A 21,838-nucleotide genomic window follows, 5' to 3' on the forward strand; every position below is an offset into this window, starting at 1 on the left:
ACTTCAATGTCTGTGCTTTTTCACCATAAAGAAAAGTATGTCATACTTACAGTTTTCTTTCCTAAAGATCTGAACAAATTCAGTACTGGAGTATTATTCCCAACCTACCTTCTGTGATAAAAAGTTAGTAACTTACTATAACTTCTAATAATTCTATAAAGAAATCACAGGGGGCCGGCGCTGTGGCATAGTGGGTAAATCTGCCGCCTCCAGTGCCGGCATCCCATATAGGTGTGGGTTCAAGTCCCGGCTGCTCTACTCTGATCCAGCTCTCTGCTAATGGCCTGGGAAAGCAGTAGAAGACAGCCCAAATTCTTGGACCCTTGCACCTGCATGGGAGACCCAGAAGAAGCTCCAGGCTCCTGGCTACAGATTTACCCAGCTCCAGCTATTGTAGCCATCTGGGGGAGTGAACCAGCGGATGGAAGACGCTCTCTCTCCCTTCCTCCCTCCCCTCTGCCTTTCAAATAAATAAATAAATCTTTTAAAAAAATCACAGAAAGGCAACTTATTAGTCTCATTAACCCTGTGACCTTGCACAAGCCACTTAACTTCTTAAATCTTTGTTTTTTTTTTTTTTCAGTTGAAAATGGGGATGATGTTTAACTAGTTGAGTTAGGAAGCAAGGAACTACCTTACTGTTCATCAATCAGATCACTGGTTGAATGGAATTTCTCTTCAAGCTATAGAGAACTAATATATACTGCACCCTGGATAAAGGCAAAGCCAACCAGGGGATATATAAAATTATATATATATATATATATATATATATATATATAAAGTTGTATATATTATACACATATTAACGTAAGAATCTACAAATGAGTTTTAGTAGTCTATTTCAGAAGACTGAAAGTTGTATTCATTCAGGTCCTTTGCCTTAAAATGGCAAAGGAAATACCTTTGTTCTTGAGAAAATCTGAGTTTTAATTCCTGAGAGGTGAACTAACAAATAGAGAAAGAAAGAGGGACAGGACAGAAGCAGAACCTTAAATGAAATCTGGGTGATTGCATCATTTCATTGAAAAGTGAAGTTTTATATATCTAGGTATCAAGGCTCCTAAATTGAGTGTCAAATACAATCGTGCACTAGAAATGTGAAATGTGACTGCTATGGGGAGTCCTGACAACTCCACTGCCCTCTCCATGTTATATGTGTAATCAGCCTTGCAAGCTTCTGGCAGAGTACATGATCAAGTCTCATATCAGTGCAGAGAGGAGCCAGAGCAGGGAGAGAAGGATGACCTGATGTGGTATTTTTATTAAGCCATTTAAAACTGAATCTTTTTGCTTTCCATCCACCAGGCAGCTCAGAAACCATGCCTACCTTTTTCTTAAAATGCTTATGGTTGATTTATGTAGTTGTTTAATTAGGAGCACTGGGGCCCCCAAAAAAGAACAATCAAAGGGTCAAGCTACAAGGGAGGGGAAAAGAGGAATAGAGATTTTCAGATTTTGGTGGGATCTACTTAAAGGGGAACATATCTTCCAAAATGTCTTTGAAATGTGACTTAACTTCTTTTTCTTTTAATTCGGCATCAGGCAGTTTTAGTACTTACAGTTTGCGCTGTAACAGTGTTACATTAAGCTGCTATGTATTGCTTGTTTCCAGTGCAAATATATGCACACACAGCTAGCTGCACACTGCCAAGGCAGATACACCGCCCTGACTGGGACAGGCAACTGAGCTAAAGGTTACTTCAAATGTTCAGGGAAAATGGGATTAAAAACGGTTTTATCTTGATGCAAAAAGTTTTCCAAACTCACACACAGTGTTTTCATAATATGTAGTTTCCATTAACTTTTTAAAGTACCTCCCTATGCTGAACTAAAGCCAATTATCTGTAGTCAGGTAAGGCCCACAGAGAGAGCCAGCCAGCCAGCCAGCCAGCCACACCAAAGGATCCCAACTGTGCAGATTTAACTCCATTTATCTGCATGTCATTATCACTCAAAAAAGTATCAAAGGCCCTTTAAAAAATCTAGAATCTATAAGTGTCACAAATCCTGGGAAGTTGTTAATTGACCAAAACATAGAATCCAGTTATTTATAAGTTTGTGGCTTATTTTTTTTTCCAGCAAGGCTTAGATGGTCTCCTAAACTTCGCAGGGGGAAAGCTGGCCCATGTACCCTTCCTTGTTCTTGTGCTTAAAGCAATCCTAGATCTCAAACTAGAAGGCTAGGGGCTGGTATTGTGGCATAGTGGGTTAAGCCTCCTGCCAAACTGGTATCCCATGTGGGCAAGCGTTTGAGACCCAGCTGCTTCACTTCAGGTCCAGCTCCCTGCTAATGGCCTGAGAAGAGTAATGGAAGATGGCCTAAGTAACAGGGCCCCTGCCACTACATGAGAGACCAATAACTAACTGTAACTACAAGACTTAAAATTAGGTTTTGCTTATTTAATTACCATTTGTATATGAAAAACCTGTAATTTTTTGACAAGAATCTGATTTGTACAGATGACTGAAGGAACGGGCTGTGTTTATAAAGCTGTTTTGTAATTATAAAATGCTGTATAAATGATGAATAAGAATAGTAAAATAAGAAAACCATTCTTAAATCCATTTAACGAATTTCATTTTGCTAGATGATTCTTTTGCTTTCACACCTCAGTAGTAACACCTCTGGAAACTACAGACAAGAACAGGGGAAAAAACCTGCTATGTTTTATTTAGGCAGTCTTGGTCTGACCAGACTCTGTTTAATCCCATTCCAGCCAGATAGAATCATGTGAACTGTTTGGATTCACTTATAAAATGCTTCTTTTTTTGAGAATGACTTCTGATAAAATGAGTATGAATGTGAGGCACACAACTATGCTTTTAACGGTTTGCTTTAAGCTCACCAGTAACAGGAAACAGCAGCACATCTTTAGAGGGAAAGCAATCAATACATAATAGATAAAGTGGCTGTTATTAACTGCATAATAAGAGGTTAGTTTGAATGTGCTTACCATGTCATGCTTTCGGTTCAATGCTTTCTGAGGACTGAGCACAGGACTGGGTGGGGAGGGGGTTGTTTTGAGGGAAAGCAAGGGAAGGGAATCAATGTGTTTTGCAAGCTCTGGTTTCCTCTGGGTAAACTATCAGAGAAAACTACGTAGTCACTACAAGGAAAGCTGTGAAATAAACAACTCGGAAATTTCTTACAAATCCAGGTAGACATATACTAACACATATTGCTGATTGACTACATCTTTTAATTTCCCTAAACTCTAGCACAAATATAAGAAATCTAAAGCAAAAATCCTGCTTTGTGCAATAGATGTGTCTGAAAAAATTGGCTAGAAAAAGAAGTTTGCAAGTTGCAAGATGTCAAACACATCTGGACAACCTATAACTTAAAAAACCATTTCCTACTAATTTTTTTTCTTACAAATCAAAGAATGTTATTAAAAGTGATCTTCTTCAATTTCAGTTCACAATTGATCACACTGATAGGTCTAAGAGTCAAAGGGATCACACAAACAAGACTAGTGTCTGCCAATACTAACTGATAGAATTAAAAAGGGAGAGAATGATCCAACATGGGAAGCGGGATACACAGCAGACTGATAGAATGGCGGATGTCCTAAACAGCACTCTGACCTCAGAATCAATCCTTAAGGCATTCGGATCTGGCCGAAGAGCCCATGAGAGTATTTTAGGCATGGAAAGCCAAGACACTCTGGCAAAAAACAAACAAACAAACAAACCTAAATGAAAGATCTCCACGAGTGAGATCCCAGTAGAAAGAACAGGCCATCAAAGAAGGAGGTACCTTTCTCTGAAGGGAGGAGAGAACTTCCACTTTGACTATGACCTTGTCCAATAAGATCGAAGTCAGTGAACTCAAGAGGCTTCCATAGCCTTGGAAACCCATGACAAGAGCCTAGGGAGATTTCTGACGCCATAAACAAGAGTGTCAAATTGTTAAGTCAACACCAGGAGTCACTGTGCACTTACTCCTCAAGTGGGATCTCTGTCCTTAATGTGTTGTCCAATGTGAATTAATGCTATAACTAGTATTGAAACAGTATTTTTACACTTTGTGTTTCTGTGTGGGTGCAAACTGATGAAATCTTTATTTAATATATACTAAATTGATCTTCTGTATATAAAGAAAATTGAAAATGAATCCTGATGTGAATGGAATGGGAGAGGGAGCAGGAAATGGGAGGGGTGTGAGTGGGAGGGAAGTTATGGGGGGGGGGAAAGCCATTGTAATCCATAAACTGTACTTTGGAAAATTATATTTACAAAATAAAAGTTCAAAAAAAAAGTGATCTTCTGCAATGGATGTTCTAGATGTGCAGGGTATATATCCTTAAAACAGGACTCATCACAGAACCAAGCATGTCTAGAACCGTGCCTTACTCTCAACCATCTCTGGCCCTGATTTCCTGTCTTCGGGTTCACTCCTAGTGGCTGGGATCTATGTTTCTTACTGACTCTGCAGATTTGGAATGCAATCTACTCCTAAACTATGGCATGGGCTTCAGTCATCCTCTTAAATGCTGACCAGGTCTTCTTTCCTCATTTTTTGGCTTTTGACATTTATCTGTTGGTAATGATGGGTCTACATAAATCTCTGGGCCAGCGATGCAAAGCCTGCATCTCATTTAAGTGGTGGTTTGAGTCCTGGTTGCTCCACTTAGATCCAGATCCCTACTAATGCCCCTGAGATAGCAGCAGAAGGTGGCCCAAGCACACTTGTTCCTGCCACTGTGTAGACCAAGATGGAGTTCCAGGCTCCTGGCTTCAGTCTACCCCAGTCCTTGTTATTGTGTCCATTTGAGGAATGAACCAACAGATGGAAGATCACACGTGTGTGCTCTCTCTCCCTCCCTCTCCCCTGAAACCCCCAACTCTGGCAATTCTGCCTTTCAAATAAATAAATCTTTCAAACAAAATAAATAAATAAATCCTGTCCTCTCAGACAGACTGAGCTGAATTCCCAATATACCTCCCTTTCTACTCTCCTATTCTCTGCCACTTCTGCTCAATTTATTTTTTTCTAAGCCTGGACTACTATGTACTTCATTTTCTATTTCAAAGTCAAAATTACTTGAACTTATTTCCAGAGGTTCTTCAGACTATCTGCAGAATTGGTAAAAAACAAAAATCAAAACCAGAGTGATGGCAAATCGCCAACATTCAGCACAGCAGTTCCCAGATGTGTGCTTCCAGGAACACCACCACCAGCATCACCTGGGAACATGACAGAAATGAAAATTTCTTAGCCACCCAGGACCAACTGAATCAAAAACTCCTGAGAGTAGGCCCAGCACTCTGTATTTTCATAAGTCTTCCAGGTGACTTTCATATGACTAAAGCTTAGGAACACCGGTCTGGAAGACAAGGTGCCTAACAAACATTTACATAAAATGAGAACATCTCCTGAAGAAGAATTCAGTCAACATCACAGACACAGAATGGATAGGATATCCTGCATAATGAAAATAGCAATTGCAAAACCATAGGTATAATTTTTACTTTAAAAATTCAAAATATATTTGCATATAAAAAGTCTAGGAAGTTGTATGCCAAATTGTTGCTAGTGGTTAATTTTGGGGGAATTCATTTAACTTTTCCTTAGTAAAAACTAGTATTTTTAAATTGATAAGCACATATTATTTTATAATTTAAAAAAAATGGTTAATCCATGCACCTTCCACTGTTCTCTGGCAAAACTCAGAGTTAAGAATTAACTCAGTCCTCAGGAGACTTTAGTGTCTGGACTAATCAAGCTTTGTGATGCTTTAGGGAATTCTAGAGGAAGTGATGCAGAGACAGTGTTTGGTCCTCCAAGACTCAATCAATCAGTGCTTCTCTGTAAAGCCACTGTGCCAGGAAATGACAGGTCATGAAGCCTGAGAGACCCAGCCCTTCTTAAGTAGGCCAGCTCACAAGGAGGAGAGGGTTCTGCAGGAAAACAGGAGACCATAAACTTAAGGATTTTCTTGGAAGACACCAAGTTATTTCTGGGAAAATTTTGTTACAGAATTTATGTAATTCAGTGGCCCATTTTTCACCTGCTTTCCCGAACTGGCAGTCATCCTGCAGTTATGTTCATTCATCCTTCTTCAAGCTGACTTCAACAATATACAGAATACTCATGAGGTAAACTAAGTTGGGACTTGAAAATAAAACAGGTTAGTGGCAAATGGTCCAGGGCAAGAAAAAGGGTAAAACAGAGGTGTATATATAGAGTCCTACCCAAGAGTCAAGTCAGGTTCCCAAAAATAAGCTTTGGCTTATCATGCTTCATCAGAAAACCCTGAGACGTTAATGGATTCTTCTCTTGGGACCACCCAATTCTTTCAGTTCTGGCAAGTTTCCTATTAGAAGTACTACATGCATTCATAAAGGATTCTAAAGCTCTTTATCTGTGTGACCATCATACTCAAGGGCCACTCTGTGTGACCTATCACACCCTTCTCCCCTTCACTGCACTACTAACTACAGTCACATAAGTGTGGCACAAACAGAAAATATAATTGTCCCCCTCAGCAAAGCAGTTTCCCTAAAGATAGAGTAATTGGGTTAAGACAGCTTTCAATAACCTTTAATAATTAACTAGTTCATCTTCATTAAAGGAACAACTACTTATACCTGGTCTCTGCCTCCACTGAAATAGGCTGCTTTAAATTTTCCTATCTATGGGAATAGCATCAGGGTGTAATAGGTTGAGCTGCCACCTGCCATGCTGGCATCCCATAGGCGCTAGCTTGAAACCCAACTGCTCCACTTCCCATCTAGTTCCCTGCTAATGCACCTGGGAAAGCAATAGAAGATTGCCCCTGCACCCATGTGGGAGACCCAAAGAAACTCTGGGCTTCTGGCTTGGCACAGCCCTGGCTGCTGAAGCCACCTGGGGAGTGAACTAGCAGATGGAAGATCTCTCTCCCTCCATCTATCCCTCTTTAAAAAAATTTCCCTATCAAAATACTGTCTACCTCTGGATCCCTCCCAAACTACATTAGAAGACAAGACACCAACAATGCCCCAGTACTTGCAATGCTGTAAGTAATTTATGTTATAGACTGGTGACTGCAGCCGCCTGCTAAAGAGACTGTCACCATGGCTCTGCTTCATATGGTATTTCAACTTAGAAAACTGAGGAACAATGGAATTATATGGTAGAAAGGAAATGCAACTGTGTTAGGTTTACAGCATTACATAAAAGAGTATAAGCACTGGAGTCAGAGTTTGAATCCCACTACCTCTACATTATATTAGATTTGGAACAAATGATTCTAACTTTCTAAGCCTCAGCATCATTATCAATAAAATAGGAATAATAAGCTGCTTTACAGGGTTGGTGCAGCAATCAAAAGTTAAAAGGAAGGAACAGGAATAATGGGAACAGAGCTTCAGTTTGTTCCTAGAGATGTATGATGGTAGTGGTTCCACAACAGTTGGATGTACTTAATGCTACTGTACTGTATGCTGACAATGGTTAAGATTTTAATGTATGTATTTTATTACAATTATGTAAGGCATCCTAGTACATTTCCCAGCTCTTAGGATATACTCAAGAAATCTAATCCAATTCCCCTTATAAAGAACTTGAAAAAAGAAAAAAGGGAAAAAAGGAGGCACATAAAGTAAAATGCAATCATGTTCCTTTCCCTATTTAATTCTGAGAAGCTTTGAGTTTCAGGGAGAGCCAGCTGGCCCTGATACCAGGTAGTGCCACAATAAGCGTCTGGGTAGGAAGAACAGAATCTGTGTTAGTCATAATCTCTCGAGCAAGTTGAAAGTTCTCAGTCCACCCCCACTCTGTATGGTGTCTCCCAGAATATCAACCCTCTAGTCCTCAACAAATTGCAAAAAAAAAAGAAAAAAAAAAAAAAAAAAAGAAAAGAAAAAAAGAAAAAAGAAAGAAAAAAAAAATCCTGAATGTTTAAATCATTTCCCAGGCCAGCGCCTGCGGCGCCAGCACCCTGGGTTCTAGTCCAGGTTGGGGCACCGGATTCTGTTCTGGTTGCTCTTCTTCCAGTCCAGCTCTCTGCTGTGGTCCAGGAAGGCAGTGGAGGATGGCCCAAGTCCTTGGGCCCTGCACCCGCATGGGAGACCAGGAGGAAGCACCTGGCTCCTGGCTTCGGATCGGTGCAGCACACCAGCTATGGCAGCCAGTTCACTTTGGGGAGTGAACCAACGGAAGGAAGACCTTTCTATCTCTCTCACTGTCTAACTCTGCCTGTCAAAAAAAAAAAAAAAAATCATTTCCCAGACTAGACTCCAGGACACGAGGACAAAAGCATTTTCAGTGGCAGTTGTCCTGTAAGTGGGGGAGAAATAAGATGCTAGTACTGAATACTGACTGAATGGGGCTGGATCCTGTTCCAGTCCTCAGCATTAAGCTGATCAGTATCTAAGATGCCTTTGGCTGGGTTTAATGGACAGAAAGGACAGAAGTCTCAAAGGTCCAGTAAAGGAAGATTAAAAATGCACATCTCGGCAGTTCAGGGAAAACAGTTAATGATCATGCATTGTAAGTCATAAAATAAAGGGAAAAAAATAGATGACTTATCTCCGGCATATTAGAACATAGATTTTGATGGGCAAGCTTAATTAGATCTTATTTCAGTGTTCAGAAACAAGATCATTAACAACCTTTACACATAGCTGAAGCAGAACAAAATTCTTATGACACCAACATTCATCAATTCCAAAATACTTACTTTAGGGTCTGAGCTCTTGAACTTTAACCTTTCCACCAACTCTATCATAGCCGCCTTCAATCCGCCTGAGTCTTTGCTCTAGAAGAAAGGAAAATCAGGGGTCAACAGACAACATTTTGATGCTCTCTCAAATACAGCATTTCTGAAGCCAGTGATATAGAAAGACATTTTTTCTTTGTATCAGTCAAGAGAACTGGATGGCTAAGTAGAGCTATACTGCCTCTCCTCCTTTCTCTATGGACAAAGAAGGTGAGGCTATACATTGCCTAGTGATCTGAGAGAACTACTGGAATGAAAACTAAATGCAATTAATACAGGCTGATTCACTGCTTCATTTCAAGTTCAACTGTGCTGGTGTTTATTAAGAGCTGAGGCTTTGCAAAAGAGATTTTCATCTTTTGGCTGAGTGATTTCTTTTTATTTTGAACCCTTATGTGTCAGATACAAAAGTATACAATATTAAATATTCTTACATAACTTAAAGAAAATAACATAAGTTGTAATTGGAAACACAGTTACACAATAAGTGCACTTTTTTTTTTTTTTAAAGAGCCCAGACTTCTTGAAGCAGCTATACAAAGTATCAAATTTGAGGTCTGCCATTAAGTAGCTGACTGATCTAAGGCAAATTACTGAACTTTTCAAAACCTTCTTTTTTCTTCTACAAAATAAAGATTATTAATGAACAGAAATATTTTGAAATAGGCTTAATTGAAAAAGCATTTTTGGTGCATAGTGTTCAAAAATGTCACCTGCTATTATCGTCATCATTATTGCAATATAACACTGCACAATCCAGAAATTAAAGAAATGTAATATAAGCTTCCAAATGCAAGCCCTATAAGCAATTTTAAGTTTTCTACTAGCCACAAGAAGTGAAATTAATTTTAATAATTTTACTTATATCATTATATCCAAAATATGACCACCGCGATATGTAGTGTTAGCATGAGAATATTTTAAAGATTTATTTATTTGAAAGGCAGAGTTACAGAGAGGCAAAGGCAGAGGCAGATACAGAAGCAGAGGGAGAGGGAAAGAGAAAGAGAGAAAGAAAGAGAGGTCTCCCATTGCTGGTTCACTCCCCAGATGGCTGCAGCGGCTAGGACTGCGCTGATCTCAAAGCCAGGAGCCTGGAGCTTCTTCCGGGTCTCCCACGGGGGTGTAGAGGCCCAAGGACTTGGGCCATTTTCTACTGCTTTCCCAGGCCATAGCAGAGAGCTGGATCAGAAGTAGAGCAGCCAGGACTCAAACCGGCACTCATATGGAATGCCAGCATCACAGGCAGCGGCTTTACCCACTACGCCACACTGCCTGCCCCCAAGATGAGTTTTTTAAATACAGGCTTTCTCATACTAAATCTCTGAAATCTAATGGGGGATTATGTGTTTTGTTTTGTTTACATTTTTACAGTCCATTTTAATTTGGACTAGCCACATTTCATGCCCTTCCAAAGCCACATGGCTTAGTTACTACTGTGCTGGTCAGCACAGATTTAGGGCACAGACTCTGGAACCCTCTGCCTAAATTAAAATCCCAACTCTACCATAAGTTCTATGACCTTAGGCAAGATTATCTGACCCCTCTGTGGCTCAATTTCTTTATTTGGAAAATGCAGCTAATAACAGTAGTACCCATTTCAGAGGGTTGTGAGTTTGTTTATATTTATATTATATATATATATATATATATATATATATATATATATATATATATCTCAAAGTGCTTAGAACTGGGCCTGGTATATAGTAACCACAAGTATGAAACAGTTTTAGTATCATTATTCTCTATCTTCCTCATTATGTTAAATTAAGAATTGCATCTTTTATATTTGTGTCCCATATGTCCAGAATCAAGAAGGTGCTGCATAAAGTCTACTGAACAAATTAACGAGCACACAATCGTTCAGCTATGAAAGCCCTATATGAGAGGCAGGCGCTTTTGGTGCAGCGGGTTAAAGCTGCAGCCTGCAGCGCCCGCATTCCATGTGGGTGCTGGTTTGAGTCCTGGCTGCTCCACTTCCTATCCAGCTCTCTGCTATCGCCTGGGAAAACAGTAGAAGATGGCCCAAGTCCTTGGGCCCCTGCACCCGCGTGAGAGACCTGGAAGAAGCACCTGGCTCCTGGCTTCAGATCAGCGAAGCTCCGGCTATTGTGGCTATCTGGGGATAGCTTCCAACCAGCGGATGGAAGACCTCTCTGTCTCTCTCTGGTTCTACCTCTCTCTGTAACTCTGTCTTTCAAATAAATAAAATAAATCCTTTAAAAAAAGCCTTATGAATAAATGAACATATCCTCTTAATATATATAAATGTCCTAAATAATACATGTGTGTATTATAATCTAAAATGAAAAGAATTATTTTCTTATTTCAACAACTCATGGGATAAGACCACTCATTTTACCACTGAGGAAATAGAAGAATAAAGAACTAAAAGACTGTTGCTTTCATGGAGGAAACAATAACAAAGTACAATTTTAAAAAAAAGCGCAAGAATAAACAAACATTTTACAAATAACTCTTACTCAAAATTTCTCTCATTATCAGTGACATTTTCCAAATGTGTAGGACTAATTTCAATTCCCCCAAACAGAAAATTCTTAGTAAGACCCCACAGCTCACAACTGGGAAAAGGAATCTAGAAGAAACACATACCAGGAAGTGGATGAGACATGAAGTGCCTAAAAAGGGTTAAGCTGCCAAACACAATCCTGCTTTTATAGGATGGACAGACAATAAAGCCTGTCTAGTGATATCATTCCTTTAACCTGTTTCTCATTGGTCAAACAAGCAGGTCACTTGTCCCTGGAAAGCTTTCTCTCCCCATATCTCAGCTGCCAGAGTCCATGTTAAGCTCTTCAGCAAGAGCTCTGATGTATTATGACTTTTCCTCTGACTCTAGAGAACAAAAAGGAATGCACCAGATTGTGCCTTCAAACCTTCAGAAAAGGAACAAAAAGACGAAGGAATCCCTAAAAAGCAGACAGCCTGTTTGCAGGCAGATGTGTCTTGTGTGGAAAGATAAGGGAACCCTTAGCCTTCTTTCATAAAAGTGCAGTGTGTCAGCAGAATTTTTCCTGCTTTTCACAACGCATCAGCAGCATTGCCTAACCCAGGGGAGAAAGAGGCACATGAAAAGGGCCTCCTGTCAGGAAATTCACCCATTCCACCTCCCCAGGCCACTCTCTGCGAATTATTGTCAAAGATTAATTGCGCTCATGTTGAGCTTGCTATACTCAGCCTCTAAGTGAGAGGTGAAGAAAACACTCCCCAACCGCCTTTTTTACAACTCATAAAATAAGTACTTGGTCAGAAGGGAGAGACTCCTCTGGGCAGACCTGACCCTGACAGCTGCATAGCTGGGGCAAGAGTCCAAATAGAGGATGGTAGCCTCCAATCTACCCCATTCCACCCAAGTTTTTCCTAAACCCTGGTCCCTCCCTGAATCCCAAGTGGCCTTGTGCACAGGTGTTCCAACTATGTGGCTGAACTCAGAATATCCTTCCGAAAGAGTTGCCCCTTGACCATACCTAGGATCTAGGGATATATATAATAGGGGTTGGGTCCAATGGTCTGATCTACCTTTGTGTGCACGGATTCAGTAAGAAGTTCTATATGCCTGAGGGTAAGAGTCAGGTATTCTGTCAGGTAATTTTTTGGTCCTAGGTACTTAGAGTGGTGTAGAAGCAGATGGGTAATATCAAAGGTGGGACCTTCAAAAACATGGAGCAAGGGCAGGGACACAGGTATATCAGGGTCTAAGGATGGTATCTGAGTATCCTCAAACTATAGGAAAGTATCGTGTTTCTCTTAATTATCTGTTTGCTGCAGGAAGTCACTAGTAAAGGTAAGCAGCAGGCCTACTGGTTCAGATGCTTGCAACCCACATTAAAGTGCCTGGGTTCAATTCCTACCTCCCGTTCCTGAGTCCACCTTCCTGCTCAGACAGACCCTAGGAGGCAGCAGTGATGCTTCAAGTAATTTAGTTTCTGTCACACACATCGGAGACCAGAATTGAGTTCCCAGGTCCTGGCTTTAGCCCTGGCCATTGACAGTATCTAGGGAGTGAACCAGTAGAAGGGAGCTCACTGTCTCTGTTTCTCATATAAGTAAACAAAAATAAAAACAAAAATGGCAACCAGCACAGGAGATCATACCCTTGTAGGCCTCCCTAACTGACAGAACAGAACAACTACTACTGAAATCTGTGTTCTAACTAAGAAGTGGACCAGGATTGCAACAAAAAGAAGACTAATTCTAACCCTGTGGACTTTGGTTCCATAAATGACCAGATTCTATGTTAATCCTTGCACTGTGACTAGCGAAAAAGCAAGATTTTCCATTGCCACCCCACCTAACGCATTCCAAGAACACAGCAGTTTATTGTGAGCATGGCTTACTTATGTGCTTCTTCCCTCCCCCAAGAGATCACAGAAGAAAAAGACAAGGTGGGTGTTGTGGCACAGGAGGTTAAGCTGCTGCTTGGTAAGCCGACATCCTGTATCACAGTGCCTTGGATCAAGTCCTGGCAATTCAGATTCCCATCCAGTTTTCTGCTAATGTACACCCTGGGAGGCAGCAGATGAACACTCATGTACTTTGGTCCCTGTCACCAATATGGCAGACTTGGACAGAGTTCCTGGATCCTGGTTTGGGCCTGGCCCAGCTCTGGCTATTGCAGGTATTGGGAGTGGTGGGGTGAATCAGAGGATGGAAGATTTCTCTCCCTCTTTGTTTTTCAAATAAATTAATAAAACAAATGCAATATTGTGACACCTACCCCTCAAAATTCTATCAATTTGGAGGTGTGAGATGCTTCACAAAAGCCAGCTCCTAGAGATGAGCCATATTAAAATGAAAGAAAGGACAAAATGCCACACACTGAAGATTTCTTTACTCTCCAAGACTCTTCCATATGCTCTCCTTTGGCACTTCATGGTAAAACCAAAAAAGTAGTGTATTTTCACTTTATATCTGAGAAAAAAATGGCTAATGAAAATCAAATGAGAGTTCAAATATCACAAAGCTGATACTTGCACTGGCTTCACAGTAACTAAGGGGTAAGATGTAGTGCATTCTTACAATTCAACAGAGAAAAATAGCTTCATGGAAGTTAAAAGATGTCACCAAAAATCACAGACCTAGTAGGTGGCAAAACCAGGATCAGAAAGATCCAAATGAAAAAGATTTATAGCATATACAAGGGAAGAGACTGGTGTGAAGAATATATGAAAAAACACACAACAAATTCCTACAAGTCAGTAAGAGAAAGCCAATTATATATAAGCCCAAAAGAAATCCCAATGAAATACATGAACACAACAGACATGAGAAATGGCTAATAAATATATCACAAAAGATACAAATGATGTTCAAACTTATTTGTAATTAAGTATTATTTCTGAGCCATCAGACTGAAAAAAATTAATTTGATAATAGCAAATGTTAAGGGGCTTTGTGAAACTAGGGACTTCCATATGTTGCTGATGAAGTATAAAATGAAAATGCTGCTCTGAAATCAGATGCCTAGCAAGTCCACTTCTCATTTCCCCTTGAAATGCTAGCACATGTGTCAAGGAGGCATGCACAAAAATATTTATTACAGCATTGTTTTTAACACTGAAAAACTGTAAACACCCTAAGTATTCATCAACAGTGGGTGGCTAAATAAACTCCAGAATTAAGCTTCAAATAGGACATAGCAAATGAAAAGATGTGAAGTAGGGACAGACTTCTAATGCAGTGGCTAGGCTGCTGCTTGGAACAACTGCATCCCATTGGACTACCTGGTTTGAATTCTACCTCCTTCCCTTCCAGTTCAGCCTTCTGCAGGTACACATCCTGGGAGGCAGCAGATGATGGCTGAAGTACTTGGATCCATGCCACCAACGTGAGAGACCCAGACTGAGTTCTGTGATTCTGGCTTCAGTCTAGCACACCCACTTCTGTTGCAGGCATTTGGGGAGTGAACCAATGGATAGGAGAATTTTCTCTGTGTCACTCTGTCTTTAAAGTAATATGAAAATAAGTGAAAATTGTAAATAAAGAATGAAGCAGGTCTGTATGTACTTGGATAAGCAAGATATACTGTTGAATTCTAAAAAACAACTTGCAAATGGCACACAGAAGTTTGAAAAATAACCTAAGACATTTTCTACAGCTGATATGTATGTATGTAAAAGACTAGAAAATAAATTGTTGTGGGACTTAAAATAACAGTAGTAGGAGGGGTTTGGACTTACTTAAATGTATTCCTGTGATCTTCATAATAAAGATTTCATATACAAAAAAAAATTAAAAGGGGGAAAGAGAGAGGAGAGGAAGGGAGAAAGTGAAGAAGGAGGACCCAGGATTCATCCTTCAAATGCCTGCCCCCCCCCTTTTTTTTTTGCCAAAATGAAAATACAGGGGAGTATTCCTGTCACACTTCAAAGAAATGAGCCAGCAGGTATAGAGGCAAGGTTTCTTCACTTGGTGTTCAGGCCTGGATTTCAGAGGATGTAAAAGCCCCAAAATCATACAAAATCTGGGCTATCCATGCACTTTTCTAGGCAAATGAACATCAGCTTTCCTCAGATTTCAGAAAAATTTAACTTTTCAAATACATAGAGCATTATGCAAAGAGAAAAGAGACCCAGGCTCTACTGCTAGTTCTGCTACGTGAGCTTGGGAAAGTCATTTTATATCTTTGGGTTTCTGTTTCTCCATCTGTAAATGAGGAAAGTAGACCAGATCAGAAGGTACAAATTTGGAGTCTACAGCCCACAGAACTATTTTCTTTGGCTTTGGAATGTTATCCCACGTTCATACTGGGAATTTTAATTTGCTGCCAACATTTAAATATTAAGAAATAAGACATACAATAAAGATTTCTAGCATCTTTGGAAATCCAACAGGCATACCTACTGATCACATTTCCACATGGCAGAAGTTGGCTGAAGTGAAGTGACAGCTATCTGCTTTTGGCAAAGCAAGCTCTCCCTGGTTTGCCATAGCTAACTTGGTTCGTTTCTCTCATTTATGTTACCTTTCTGGACTCTGTAGTCATCTGAAGTTGCTACTACTGGAAGCAGCTCTTTCTTAAAAGTGTTCACAGCAGGTGTTTGGTACAGTGATTAAGATGCCATTCGGGATACCTGGGTTCAAATCCAGGCTCCATTTCCCGTGTTCTAGCTTCCTGCTAATGTGTACCTTTGGAGGCAGCAGGTGAAGGCACAAATACTTGGGATCCTGCTACCCATGCCAGAGCCTGGATTAAGTTCTAGGTTCCTGGCTTTGACATGGCCCAGTCCTGGCTATTGTTGGCAGGTGTTCAGTGAACTGGGGGATGGAAGATCTCTGTCTCCATCTCTGTTTCTGTCTACCTGCCTTCCAGATAAATAAAGAAAAGGGTTTTCTATTTCTAAGATTCCTTGTTTTTGAACAACAAGAACACTTGTATTCCTTTCTTTAAAGCAGTATAGAATACCTGATATACATAAATCCTTTCATCTACCCTAAAACACAGAAATAATAGAGTTCATTGTAATGTAAACACCCTTTAAAAATGGTCTAGGAGGTGAAACATGAAATGCAGTAGTTAAAAGTGACATCAGAACAGGAGGAAGTGTTTCTTGAGAATCAGTCTCTGCACCTTTATGAGAGTCAGTCTAGCTTAATGGTAAAAATCAGCTGGGCACCAGAAGTAATTTGTCAGCAGCAATGCAAATATCCTACACTGGTTCCTAAGTTCTGAAATTTGTATTACAAAAATCAGAAGACACTGAGTTGGAGAAGAAAAATGCATGTCCATTTGAGGTAGGGTGAGTTTTTCCTCCCATCCCACTGGCCTTGTGTTGATATCATATTTAAAAAATACATGTCAATCCAACTTTTTGTCATTTTTACAAAAATATTTTGTTTGGAAGTAAGAGTAGAAGAGAATCCAAAGAAGAAATGTAGAAGTCCTCCTAAGGAATTAAATCAGAAGCAAAGTTTTGTCAAAAGGAAACAAAAATAAATTTTAATATCACCATTCCATGAATGAAAATTCTTTACCATCTTCTTTTATTTATTTATTTATTTTTTTGACAAGCAGAGTGGACAGTGAGAGAGAGAGACAGAGAAAAAGGTCTTCCTTTGCTGTTGGTTCACCCTCCAATGGCCACTATGGCCAGCGCGCTGTGGCCAGCGCACTGCGCTGATCCGATGGCAGGAGCCACGTACTTATCCTGGTCTCCCATGGGGTGCAGGGCCCAAGCACTTGGGCCATCCTCCACTGCACTCCCTGGCCACAGCAGAGAGCTGGCCTGGAAGAGGGGCAACCGGGACTGAATCCGGCGCCCCGACTGGGACTAGAACCCGGTGTGCCGGAACCGCTAGGTGGAGGATTAGCCTATTGAGCTGCGGCGCCGGCCACCATCTTCTTTATATTACTTCATTCTCCAAACAATGAGCCCAATCCTACACTGGGCAACCAACCACCTTTAATTGCTCAGACCAAAAATCATTCTTGGGCCTGAAAGAATCCATCAACATGTTTTTTTCAGAGCTCACACTAAGCAACATGCCATATTTAACTATTCTTCACCATCTCCACTCTCCTAGCATAGTATAAGCAGCAATACTGCTCCCATTCTTGCTACCCCACAGTCTGTTCTCCACAAGGGAACTAGAGTGAAGTTTCAAGAATCACAATCATTTCAATGCTTAAAGTCTATGGCCACTCAGAATAAAATCTAAAATCCTGATCATGACCTACTTAGTAATATGACCATGTCTACTACAATTTTTCCCTACCCTGTTCTGATTCATTATACTCCAACCATTCTTTTTTTTTAAAAAAAAGATTTTATTTATTTATTTGAGAGGTAGAGTTATAGACAGTGAGAGGGAAAGACACAGAGAAAGGTCTTCCGTCCATTGGTTCATTCCCTAAATGGCCACAACAGCTGGAGCTGTGCCGATCCAAAGCCAGGGGCCAGGTGCTTCTTCCTGGTCTCCCTTATGGGTGCAGGGGCCCAAAGACTTGGGCCATCTTCTACTGCTTTTCCAGGCCACAGCAGAGAGCTGGACTGGAAGAGGAGCATCCAGGACTAGAACCGGTGCCCATATGGGATGCCTGTGCCGCAGGCAGAGGATTAACCTACTGGCCATGGTACCAGCCCCTACTCCAGCCATTCTTTTTATCCTCTCAACAAGCTTGTTCCACCTTGAGGTGTTCATACTTGGTGTTTGCTCAGTTGAGCCATTATACCCCCAGAATCTTTCATCACTGATTTTAATGATACCCTGGTCACAACCTCAAGAAAGTCCTTCTCAGATCCTTAAAAAGCTTCCCTTTCATTCCCTCATCCCAATTACTACCTATTCCCTTCCTCAGATCATTATTCATAGCACTTACTATTTGAAATACTATTATTTAATTTGCTCATTGTTTTTGTTCACAAAATATAAATTCCATGATACCAGATTATTCTTTATTTTTTTTCTAAAGACTTATTTATTTGAAAGGCAGAGTTACAAAGACATAGAGAGAGATGGAAAAAGTTCTTCCATCCACTGGTTCATTCCCCAAATGGCCACAATGGCTGGGGATGGGTTAGGCCGCAGCCAGGAGCCTGAAATTCCATCTGGGTCTCCCACATGAGTGACAGTGGCCATCTTCTGATGCTTTCTCATGCACATCAGCAGGGAGCTGGATCAGAAGGGGAGCAGCCTGGACTCAAAGCAATGTTCATATGGGATGCCAGCATTGCAGGCAGCAACTTAACCTGCTATGCCACAACATGGGCCCGATGATATTGAACTGATCACTGCTGGGTTCCCTACTGCAAACGACCTCACTTGGCAAATTTTATGCCTTCAATAAACATATGTTGCATGAATCAATTAACCAAAGAAAAAATAAAACAACTATACCACCGACTTCAAACAATATATATATATATGTGTATCTTAGTTACTATGCCTCAAGGAATTGCACTAAAAATTAAATGAAATGTGTAGGAAATTTACAGTACAGAACCTAGCACATGCTAAATTCTTGGTAAATTTAAGTTACCATTGTTATTGCTATTATTAATTGAGTAATACTATATTGAATGACAACGTAATACTTAGTACTTGGTACTAAGTTAGAGAAGTGCTGAATAGAGAAATTGAGAAAAACAATGTTACTAATCAAAGTACTCCATACAGCATCTAGGAAGAAAACTTCAGGCAGAAGGAAAACAATGGTTTTAGACTATTAGGATAGTAAACATCAGGAGAATGTTTCAGTATAATTTAGAAAGCTCAAATATAAATGGGAATAATTAGAGTACAAGCAAAATGGGATGGTGGAAAAAACACATACTTTGGTGTGTCAGACTTGTATTCAAATATCAGTCATTAGCTGGCTAACTTTCAGCAAAACACGACCTCTTTGTGTTTCAGCTTACTCATCTATAAAATGGGAATCATAACAATATTTATTGTGGCGTTGTTCTGAGGAGTAAATAAAATAATGAATGAAAAGTATCTGGCCTTAAACCATTCAATAAATGGTAATTACTATTATTTTTCTTCCCTCTGAAAAGAGCCTCAAAATTCAACAAACTCTAGACTTAGTTTTTTAATTTCAGCTGAGGGTTAGCCATTCTTATTCTTGACATACATGAAATCAAAGTCTACCATTCAACACAGATTATACCCCGCCAGGTTCACACAAAGCCCAAATACAGACAGAACAGTCTCGGTACCTAAACAAACTTAACCTGACATCTCTTCTCATGACTATCAACTGAAAAGACAACAGAGGCTATTTTACAACCAGAAAGGGTATACTGCCCCTGCTTCCCTTCTGCTTCTATAAAAATTTCTCACAGTTCAGAATGTAAAACAGAATTTAAATAGGACAACCAGTAAAACTTGTGAGCCTAAAATTAGACCTACCAGCTGTGTTTTGGTTAGCTAGTGAATAAGGCACCAGCAGGGCACTGAAATATACAGCAGCTCTTCTCAGAAGGCAGGTTTTTCACCAGTCTATCTACCCACCAGATTAAAGCAAGCAGAAGGAGAGGGGGCTGAACAGTTTTCATCTAAAGAAACTTGGTGTCCAGAATGTCTACTGCTACCAGACTGACTTGTCTGGAACTGAACTCAGAATAGAATCTCTAACAGCAATAAGAATCACCAACTGCTGAAGACTTAATATATTCTAGACACCAATCCCTTTATATCCATGATCTTGTTTGTTCCTCACCATAACCCAATGAGAAACAATTACGCCCATATTATAAACCAAGTTGCCACATATCAGAGAGGCTAAGTGAATTACTCAACATGACATAGCTAGTAGGTGGAAGAGCCAGGGCTCAGACCCTTAGACTGCAAAGCCAAGTGCAGCAAAAACTGATCATTCAACATTCATTCTCCCATTTTTACCTAATAACAAAACTTCAGCTGTTGGCTGGACACACACTGGCCTGGAGAAATTACTTATTTCCCAGCCTCTCTTGCAATTAGAAAAATGAAAGAATGAGTTCTGGCCAACGAAATATGAGCAGCAATTTGTGCAACTTCTTTAGAATACCCTTAAAATAAGAGGGTTGTACCCCTCTTCACTTCCATATGTCTGCTATTCTCTAACTTGGAAGTGCTGCCCAGACCTCCAGGACTGGTCCACGACAAGGACTACACTCTAAGGATTTCAGAGTGGAGCTGAAGAGAGCCTAGATTCCTGATAACTTCACCAATCTCATTGCCAACACCAGACTCCCTTTATATGAGAGAAATGAAACATCTGTTTGAGCTGTTATTTGGAATTTCCAAATTATCTTATAATTTTAGATGCAAAACTTAATCCTAGATGTAAAACTTAATCCTAATGATGCATAACTGTCTCTCAGTTCTTCACTAATTTACCAGATGCAGATAAGATTATTATCCTTCTTTGTATGCTTATCCAATATGTCACATACAACTATTGCTCAGGAGGCAACATAGTTCTAGCCTTGGAAGAGTTTATAATACACGTAGGACAGACATGGAAAAAGGTGACTATACAGTTTGTAGTATCTAGTGCTACAGTAAAACATGCCCCCAATATCTCCCACTTCTCCTATCAGAATGCTGATTCAAGTCCTGGCTCCTCTGTTTGAATTCAACTTCCTGCTAAGGCACATGGGAAAGCAATGAATGATAGCCCAAGTACTTGGGTCCCTGCCACCCAGATGAGAGAACTAGAAGGACTTGGCCTCAGTCTAGCACAGCTGTGGCTGAGTATTTGGGGAGTGAACCAGCAGATGAAAGATATCTGTCACTTTGCCTTTCAAATCAGTAAATCTTTTTTTAAAAAATAAATAAAGGGGCTGGTGTTGTGGCACAGCAGGTTAAACCACTGCCTGTGATGCCAGCATACCATGTGAGTGCTGGTTCGAGTCCTGGTTACTTCACTTCTGTTTTTTAAAAAAAAAGATTTATTTATTTGAAAGGCAGAGTTACGGAGACAGAGGGAGAGACAGACCTACCTGCTGGTTTACTCCCTCAAATGGTCTCAACAGTCAAGGCTGGGTCAGGCTGATGCCAGGAGCTAGGAACTCCATTTGAGTCTCCCACGTGGGTGGCAGAGGTCCAAGTACTTGAGCCACCTTCCATTGCCTTCCCAGGTCCAGCTCAAGGTGGCAGGCTGTGGTCAACAAAAGCTGATGCCAAAGGCATACAGTGCTGTATATCCAAAGGAGCTTAAGAACTTTAAGTCGCATCAGCAGCCATACCATGAAAATCAATTGCCTGACAGTCTAATCATGGTATTAGCTTATTCTATTTTGATTAAAAGTGTAAGGAAGAGAAAAAGAGGGTACTGAACTCAGGAAAAGAGGGAAAGCCTGAATCCTTTTTCTCCAGAGTAGGCTGTTCAAACCCCGGGCTAAGCTCCAATGCTTTCCAAATATATGACCCCACACAAGTTCTTTAACTTCTTCATGCCTCCATTTGCTTCTTTTGTAAAACACATGAAACCTAATGCACCTCTAGGGTTGTCATGACGATCAAATGAGTTAATATGTGTAAAGCACTCAGAAAGCTACCTGAATTACTATCAGTGCTAGTTATTAATACTATTAATCATTTTTCATGAATCAGGATGTGCTCAAAAGCAGACCAATAAACAAGGCAAAGACAGAACAGGGGTCGGCGCTGTGGCG

The 21,838-nt window shown here is 40.3% G+C and overlaps 1 protein-coding gene across 3 annotated transcripts in view; it reads right to left on the minus strand.

Moving 5' to 3' along the window:
* Nucleotides 1–21,838, minus strand: part of TRIM44 (tripartite motif containing 44) — a 113,092-nt gene that overhangs the window by 82,253 nt on the left and 9,001 nt on the right. For all 3 annotated transcript variants that reach the window (XM_051852319.2, XM_051852309.2, XM_017345979.3), the window contains exon 2: nt 8,673–8,750. In XM_051852319.2, coding sequence (XP_051708279.1) covers nt 8,673–8,750 — 78 coding nt within the window. The remainder of the gene's footprint in view (nt 1–8,672; nt 8,751–21,838) is intronic.

This window comes from Oryctolagus cuniculus, chromosome 1 (assembly GCF_964237555.1).
Source record: "Oryctolagus cuniculus chromosome 1, mOryCun1.1, whole genome shotgun sequence".
NCBI lineage: Eukaryota > Metazoa > Chordata > Mammalia > Lagomorpha > Leporidae > Oryctolagus > Oryctolagus cuniculus.